Source organism: Oncorhynchus masou, chromosome 3, assembly GCF_036934945.1.
Source record: "Oncorhynchus masou masou isolate Uvic2021 chromosome 3, UVic_Omas_1.1, whole genome shotgun sequence".
NCBI classification, from domain to species: Eukaryota; Metazoa; Chordata; class Actinopteri; order Salmoniformes; family Salmonidae; genus Oncorhynchus; species Oncorhynchus masou.
This window is the reverse complement of record NC_088214.1, coordinates 49,205,060-49,214,252: the sequence shown is the minus strand read 5'-3', so window position 1 is coordinate 49,214,252 and position 9,193 is coordinate 49,205,060. Positions and strand designations below refer to the sequence as shown.

General features: G+C 44.4%; 1 protein-coding gene across 2 annotated transcripts; it reads right to left on the bottom strand.

Annotated features, from left to right (window-relative positions):
* On the bottom strand, positions 1-3,113 carry ccr9a (chemokine (C-C motif) receptor 9a). Of its 2 annotated transcripts, none has more exons than XM_064943397.1 (3): positions 2,872-3,113; positions 2,308-2,352; positions 1-2,038 (listed from the first exon to the last, which is right to left on the bottom strand). In XM_064943397.1, exons 2-3 carry the CDS (start codon positions 2,350-2,352, stop codon positions 977-979), a joined length of 1,107 nt encoding a protein of 368 aa, XP_064799469.1. In that variant the 5' UTR covers positions 2,872-3,113; the 3' UTR covers positions 1-976. The 2 variants fall into 2 exon arrangements, with proteins under 2 accessions (XP_064799469.1, XP_064799459.1); XM_064943387.1 differs by having other exon boundaries at positions 2,876-3,111.
* Positions 3,114-9,193: the final 6,080 nt, after the last annotated feature.

Genomic DNA, 9,193 nt, shown 5'->3' with positions numbered 1-9,193 from the left:
TTGTTTTAAAGACATGGGTATATTTACAATGATTATGTTGAGAATTGTCATTGTGAACATCATAGGCATTTTAAACAACTTTTTTTAATGATAATTTCACTCTCACTGTGAATGCTAAACATACTCATCACAAATATGGTATTTCCTACTTAGAAAGTATTTCAAAGAATTTATAAGTTTATTGATATGCTCCTGACAAAGAAATTGATACAAATAATATCCATAACATAGAGATGGATAGAGGGTACACTTGCCAAAAAAGCGGCAGAGCTTTACACGTTTTCAGACTATACACAATCCAGCACAGTCGGGGATGGTATGGACCTTTTCCGTTTGTTTACAAACTGAAAATAAACTTTAAAATGGAGATAGTCCACAATGGCGCTGCCCATGCTGTCACAAAATCCATCATTGCAAAGAAAAGAGGTGTCTTCTCTTTCCTATCTCTCTGCTTTCTAAACAAATGCAAAAAAAACACAAAAACAACATGCCTGAATTGGCAGAACATTATAGACCACTGCAAATGCATTAGACCAGTACAGGACCAATGTTGTCATGGTTAGCTCTTTCCAATCCCTGGCATCATGAAACACAAACCCCCAACCAGACTGTGAATGTCCATCCAGCAAAATTGAGAAGTCACTAGGAAAAATGAGAAGGTCTTTGGACCAGCCAAAGAAGAGTCTCATCATAACCAACGCTTCCAGCAATGTACCCAAGAGGTCTTTGTCGACTTTCCCCCAGCTCTCAGAAAGGGACCTCTTCCTTCCCCATGTGACTGCCTCAGCCTCAGCAATGGTCGGATAACCAAAGAAGATAAAAGTCTAATGCAAGAGTGGGCAACCGGGGGGGGGGGGGGACATTACAACCTCTGCATCATGAAATAGAGAGCATGTATGCAAACAAGTTTGTACAGACCTCAATTATTATGAGGGACTTCTGGTCGCAAGTGAAAGGTTGTACTATGACCGTGCCTTCAAAGCGAGAGTGCTTGTGTGGTGTCCGTGTCGGACATAACTGAGGAGCGCCCGGGGCCTCCCTGGATCTTGCGGAGTTTCCCCTTGGCCGGCCAGCAGTGGTAGATGCGGAGAAGCTTGAGGATGTCTCTGCGAAAGCGTACGCCCACAAACACATACAGGAAGGGATTGAGGCAGGCGTGCGTGTAGGCCAGGCTCTTCAGCACCTGGCCGACCACATTGAACCGCTTTGCCGCACTGCAGTCTGTCTCAGTGCTGTTGGCCGCCTGGGTGGCCTCCATCACCAGCACGCTGTTGTACGGCAACTGGGAGAGGACAAACACAGCCACCACCACCAGGATCACGCGCAACGCCTTGTGTTTCTGGAAGCTGCGGGTTTTGAGCAGGGTGCGGATGATGCCGGCGTAGCAGAACACCATGACCAGCAGGGGCAGGCAGAAGCCCATGCAGATCTGAAGCCCCAGGACCATGATCTTGGTGCGGTTGTCCTGGTTACTCCAGTAGACCATGGTGCAGTAGCCCCGGCCCTCCAGCTTCTTGACGTTGGCGAACATGAACTCAGGCAGGGCCAAAGCCACGGCCAGTAGCCAGACGCAGGCGCACACCAACTTGCTGCAGCTCAGGCGCTGTCTCTTGGAGTTCTGGGCCATGGTGGTCTGGACGATGACCACGTAGCGATCAACGCTGATGCAGGTGAGCAGCAGCATGCTGCTGAAGAAGTTGATCTTGTAGAGGGCCGAGGTGACCTTGCAGAGACCCGAGCTGAAGTTCCATCCCTGGGTGGCCTCCACGGCCCAGAGGGGCAGAGTGCCCAGGAAGAAGAGGTCAGCCACAGCTAGGTTCAACAGGTAGACATCGGTCATGGTCTTGAGACGCTGGCGGAAGTGCAGGTAGATCCAAACCACGGTCAGGTTGCCCAGGCCGCCCAGGATGATGATGGTCCAGTAGAGAGGCGGTTCGTACTGGCCTCGGAATGCCCTGACGGGAGATTTGTCGCACATAAAGTCTTCCAGATCGTCCTCACCAGCCGTGGGGGTGAAGCTGGTGTCATAGTCATACACCTGTGAATGAGACAGGAAAGCTCTAGCTTGTTGGACATGTGGACCAATTGTGCAGGTAAATTATACGAGCTGAAAACACAGTATAGACCAGGGGTCTCCAATATTTTATTTCATAAAAGCGACAAAAAAAATGTATGTAATTGATCACTTGAAACAGTTATGAATTTAAATAATACAAATTTGATGTAAAAAAAAAAAAAAGCTTTTTCATACAAATATAACACACACAATCTTTTACACAGTAGTAACAATATATATAAGTTGTTTACCTCTGAAGCCATTGTTGAAGTCACCAAGTCACCTATAATTGGCATCTGAAAAGAGAAGGAAGGGCAAAACAACGTAGTCAGGAAAATACAGCTCTTAAACATGTGTCATTGTGTAATATTGGCAGGCCTATATAGTAATGTATGCTCCATTTCTCACACTCCTGCTTGCAGATAGTCAATGCTTCACGAATTCTAGATTTTCTCTAGACTTGCATATCATTGCACATAGGCAAGAACACATCCTCCTTGTTTTACCATTTCTTATCACTTTGCAGTCAATCTGACGGAAATATCACAAAACAATGTGTCATGACATTTAGAAATGTCCTCGCTTAGCGTTTTGATCATTTTGATTGCACATCATTTAGAAATACGTGAAGGACAGTGAAGTCTCTAAATATCAAACACACACCCTGTCTGTGGCTAATCTATTTCTGAGCATGATGTAAAGAAACAAAGTCAGACAGAAATACTACAACACCATAAAGTGCTTACTTTATAGTAATACATGGCGTTATTGATAGAACCCTACATGAGACCAGCTTTTCAGACAATGTGACTTACTTACTGTCGTTCTCTGCTAGTGTGAGTGAGATGTCAATCAGGCGCTTGAATTCAAAATGCTTGTTGGTCGCTTCCTTATCGCTGCTTTAGAGAACTGTCTGGTAACAGTCTGTTGTTCGGCTTTTGAAGAATTTAGTTGAACCACAAGTGACGTGCCTGAAATCAGTATGCAAAACAGAGTGTTATTCTATCGTATTAATTTGGGTGTTTTGCCCCTCTTGCCAGTGCAAACCTGCAGCATGCATAAAGACTTTTTTAAACTTCTCAGGGATATTAGTCATTTATGAAATTGTGAATGTACCTGTCCTGTATACAATGGATGAGTCATAGGAAATTACTTTTTCTATTCTCAGCAGAATTGTCTTCTGCCCTATGAACGCTTTCAAGACACGTTTGTTCACATACCGATTTACAGTAAATTGTTCCGTGGTGTACTTATATTTCGATTTTGGTTCAGAGATTTCGCTTTGAAATCTCCAATGTGACAATGTGTTTTAGACTTCTTGACTGTAGATTAAGCATATGCATTATGCATTATGATTTTTGCTGGGGGCACCCACACATATATACACACACACACACTCACCATACACATAATTATCCTCTTCCCTCCTCTTAGGAGTGAAGGCCTATACTGCACAAATTTACTTAGGTTGTTACTTCAGGCACCATGATGTAATTTTGTGGTTACCATTTCCTAATATTACTGTAATTGATTGAGGAGATGGTCCACTCACCTTGGCTAGCGAGTCCACTAACCTGGTGTCGCGGGGGCTGAATCGGTCCCTGATTAGAGGGAAGGATGAAAACCAACACTGTAACATAAGGCTGCAACATGGGTGGGGGTAGAAACCTATTGTTCTATTGCTTAAATCCTAATTATATACAGTATGTTATTATATATTATATTCATGTAGACTTTAGTCTGTCTCTACTTGTCAAACGTTGGCTTGGTAAGTAGAGGTGCCGGGTTGACACTGGAGCAGATAAGTAAGGTGATACACTCAAAACAAATGCCGCCAAGTTAAAAACAGCTCAAAGTGTTATTGTACCTTAGTTTTTTGACTCTGCATAACACCCACTGTTCAAGAGTGACACAGTGTCAGGCATGCTATCATATGAAGATTGAGTCATAAGCAATCAGATGAATTGAAGACAAGACAACGCAACATTTGCATTGTATGCATGGTCCAAAACCTGTTGGCATTAAGTTTTGAAAACGTTTCAAATGTTGTAATGTAGATAGATGGGGTTTACACTAAGAAAGGGTTCCAAAAGGGATATTCAGCTGTACACACAGAACTCGTTTTGGTTCCATGTAGAACCCTCTGTGGAAAGGATTCTACATCAAATCAAATGTATATATGTCACTATTTTATTTTATTTATTTACCTTTATTTTACTAGGCAAGTCAGTTAATAAGAACAAATTCTTATTTTCAATGACGGCCTGGGAACAGTGGGTTAACTGCCTGTTCAGGGGCAGAACGACAGATTTGTACCTTGTCAGCTCGGGGGTTTGAACTTGCAACCTTTCGGTTACTAGTCCAACGCCCTAACCACTAAGCTACCCTGTGCCAAATACAACCGTACTGTGAAATGCTGAATACAACGGGTGAAGACCTTACCGTGAAATGCTTACTTACAAGCCCTTAACCAACAGTGAAGATTTTAGAAAATAGAGTTAAAGAACATTTATAAACATTTTACTAAATGATCGAAAGTTTTTTTTAAAGAAAAGAGGTTATATACAGGGAGGACCTCTACCGAGTCAATGTGCGGCAGGGGTACAGATTAGTCGAGGTAATTTGTAAATGACTATGCATAGATAATAACAGTGAGTAACAGCAGATTTTTTTAAAGGGCGGGGGGACAATGCAAATAGTCCGGGTGGCCATTTGATTGATTGTACAGCGGTATTATGGCTTGGGGGTAGAAGTTGTTAAGGTGCTCTGGTAGCGCTTGCCAAGCAGTTGCCATACCAGGTGGTGATGCAACCGGTCAGGATGCTCTCGATGGTGCAGCTGTAGAAACTTTGAGGATCTGGGGACTCCTATGGGGGAAAAGGTGTTGTCTTGCCATCTTCACAACTTTCTTTGTGTGTTTGGACCATGATAGTTTGTTGGTGATATGGACACCAAGGAACTTGAAACTCTCGACCTGCTTTACTACAGCCCGATCGATGTGAATGGGGGCATGTTCTGACCTCCTTTTCCTGTCGTCCACGATCATCTCCTTTGTCTTGCTCACGCTGAGGGAGAGGTTGTTGTCCTGGCACCACACTGTCAGTTCACTGACCTCCTCCCTATAGGCTGTCTCATCATTGTCGGTGATCAGGCCTACCACTATTGTGTTGTCAGCAAACTTAATGAGGGTGTTGGAGTCGTGCTTGTCCACACAGTCGTGGGTGAACAAGGAGTACAGGAGAGGACTAAGCATGCACCCCTGAGGGGCCCCCTTATTGAGGATCAGCGATGTGTTATTGCCTACCCTTACCACCTGGGGGGGCTGCCCGTTGGGAAGTCCAGGATCCAGTTGCACAGGGAGGTGTATAGTCTCAGGGTCCTTAGCTTGGTAATGAGCTTTGTGGGCACTATGGTGTTGGACGCTGAGCTGTAGTCAATGAACAGCATGATCACATAGGTGTTCCTTTTGTCCAGGTGGGAAAGGGCAATGTGGAGTGCGATTGAGATTGCGTCATCTGTGGATCTGTTGGGGTGGTATGCAAATTGGAATGGGTCTAGGGTTTCCGGGATGATGAGGTTGATGTGAGTCATGACCAGCCTTTCAAAGCACTTCGTGGATACAGACGTGAGTGCTACGGGTCGGTAGTCAATTAGCCAGGCTACCTTTGCTTTCTTTGGCACAGGGACTATGGTGGTCTGCTTGAAACATGTAGGACAGACTTGGACAGGGAGAGGTTCAAAATGTCAGTGAAGACACTTGCCAGTTGGTCCACGCAGGCTTTGAGTACACGTCCTGGTAATCCATCTGGCCCCACGGCCTTGTGAATGTTGACCTGTTTAAAGGTCTTGCTCACATCGGCTACAGAGTGGATGATCACACAAGCATCCAGAACAGCTGGTACTCTCATGCATGCTTCAGTGTTGCTTGCCTCGAAGCGAGCATAAAAGGAATTTAGCTTGTCTGGTAAGCTCACAAACACGCTCACATCCCATCGCTCATGGCTGGGTTTCCCTTTGTAGTCCATATAGTTTACAAACCCTACCACATCTGACGAGCATCAGAGCCGGTGACTGAGGTGGTATACTCCTCAATGCCATTGGATGAATCCCGGAACATATTCCAGTTTGTGCTAGCAAAACAGTCCTGTAGTGTAGCATCATCTGATGCGGACACCAGTGAGAGAGTCACTGGTACTTCCTGCTGTAGTTTTAGCTTGTAAGCAGGATTCAGGAGGATAGAAGTATGGTCAGATTTGCCAAATGGAGCTTGGTATGCATCTCTGTGTGGAGTAAAGGTGGTCTAGAGTTGTTTTCCCCTCTGGTTGTACATGTGACATAAATCCTATGACATGATGGTAGAAATTAGATCAAAAGTCCATTAAAGTGTGCATTAAAGTCCCAGGCCACTAGGAGCGCTGCTTCTGGATGAGCATTTTCTTGCTTGCTTATGACCTTATACAACTTGAGTGCAGTCTTCGTGTCAGTGTCAGTTTGTGGTGGTAAATAGATGGCTCCGAAAAATATAGATAAACTCTCTTGGTAGATAGTGTGGTCTACATCTTATCATGAGGTACTCAGGCAAGCAATACCTCAAACCTACCTTAATATTAGATATTGAGCACCAGCTATTATTGACAAATAGACACACACCCCCACCCCTCGTCTTACCAGACGTAGCTGTTCCTTCCTGCGATGCACGGAAAACCCAGCCAACTGTATATTATCCATGTTGTCATTCAGCCACGACTTGTTGAAGCATGAGATATTACAGTTTTAATGTCCCGTTGGTAGGATAGTCCCGAACGGAGCTCATCCAGTTTATTCTCCAGCGATTGGGCGTTTGCCAGTAGAACGGATGGTAGAGGCGGGTTACCCACTCGCTGACTAATTCCCACAAGGCAACCTGATCTGCGCCCTCTGTATCTCCATCTTTTCTTCAAGCGAATGATGAGGATTTGGGCCTTGACCGGGAGCAACATTATATCCTTTGCGTCAGACTCATTAAAGAAAAAATCTTCATCTAGTTCAGGGTGAGTAATCGCTGTTCTGATATCCAGAAATTATTTTAGGTCATAGACATTAGCATCAACATTATGTACAAAATACGTTACAAACAATGCAGAAAAAAACACACAAAACAGCACAATTGGTTAGGAGCCAGTAAAACAGCAGCCATCCCCTCCAGTGCCATTCTACATGGAACCCAAAATGGTTCTTCAAAGGGTTCTCCTATGGGGACAGCCGAATAACCCATTTAGGTTGTAGGAAGGAGGTTCTAAGAGTTCAGGTTATTTTAGGTTCTAAAAGTGTATGAACAGTCATTTCAAAATGTCTACTCTGGTAATAACATCCCATCCCTGGATGCCCCCGGCAGAATATGGAAAGTCGACACTTTCATGCTTGCCTTGACTCGACTTTTAGGCCGCTTTACTGTGTTAATTAACAACTAGTGACATTTCACCTGTCATATCAAGTGCATCTGCACATCATTTGAGAGAAGACATATTGAGAAACACAAACGTGGGTGGGAAAAGCAGTATAACTTAATGGAAAGTGGACAGAAGTGTGTGTGTGTCCTACACTGTAATAAGATACATTTTAAAACTTTGCTTGAACTCTTCATCATAAGGGACTGCTTATAATGATAATAAAGCCTATAACCACTGTAATGACACAAATCAGTGTTTACACCAGCAAACTGACGAGGCATATTGCTAACCAATAGCTTAGTTAGACAACAGCTTTTGCCCCAACACTGTAAAGCCAGATGATATAAGCTGACACAAATATGACTATTTAAAACATCTGGCATGCTATTTTTTAGTGTTATGTAGAACTTATGGCGAAGGGTGAAGATAAAGTGAATAAGATTGTGTGTGTGTATGTGTGTGTGGGGGGGGGTGCATGGCGGGGGGGACGGGTTGGGGGGGGTGAGAAGCCAGACTGAGGCAGACTGTGTCTTACCCTCTGTCCTCTCTGGAGGGGTTAGTGTGTGAGGGTTCTAACCTGCTCCCTTTTAGGAAGAATGTCCTGGAAACATAACCTTCTAGATCTTGACCAGGACACACATCTCAACCTCCACTAATGTGAGTGTGTCTGTATGTGGTTGCATGTGTATGTCAGTTGTTTAAGTCTATGCGGTGTGGTTTATGTGTGGTCTATCTGTAGTCAGAAGGAGCTGGGGTGCAGACAGCAGACGGTGGGAGTGGAGGTGTTTAGGGGGAAGAGGACGGTGTACTCAGTGGAGGACACCCCAGCCACGGCTACTTCCTACCTGACGGTTTAGAGGACATCACTTCTACTTATACAATCAATCAAATTAATAAGGCCTCTTTTACACCAGCAGTAGTCACAACGTGCTTTTACAGTAACCAGAGAAACCAGGGACATACAGGGCACCACTACTCCTGCCATCTCTTTCTCCCTGTGTGATGTCATATCCTGTTCCTGTTTAGGCACCTTGCCAGCCGAGTGCAGGTGGGCTCCCCCTTCAACATGAGGCTCTTGCTACTCCCGCCCCAAACAAATACAGACACACACACTTTTAGGATTGTTCCCCTATTTACATGTTTGTGTGGGATGATATGTCAGTGTTTGAGAAGAAGTGTCTGGTGTGGGAGGAGGACATGCAGATGTACTAGTTCCTGGACAGAAAGGTGAAATATTAGTCTTTCCAAACACTCTACCCATTACCACCTACTCTCACCCGAGCCCCTTACTCTTAAACCACTAACCCCCAAGTTTCCAACATGACCTGACAGGAGGAGTTTAAGGGGGAGCAGGCCTCATACCTGCGGCAGCACCCGGAGCCCCACGCCATGATGGCTGACATTTTGCAGTTACTACGAAAACCCAGCAACATCTTCATGTTCACCCGAGAGTACTTCCCCTTCGCCTCCCACTGACCCCCAGGGGACACCTTCAACTAGTATGTACCTTATGTATGTACCTTATCAAATATGAATGTTTTTATGTATGTATGTTTTGTATTTTATTTTGTGATACAAACAAAAACAGTAGACAGTAAAAACAGTATGAGCTACACTAACAAATCCCAGTCAACTCTGTTGATATAACAATCACAAGAGTTACAGTTAAAGTCTGAAGTTTTTACATACACCTTAGACAACTACATTT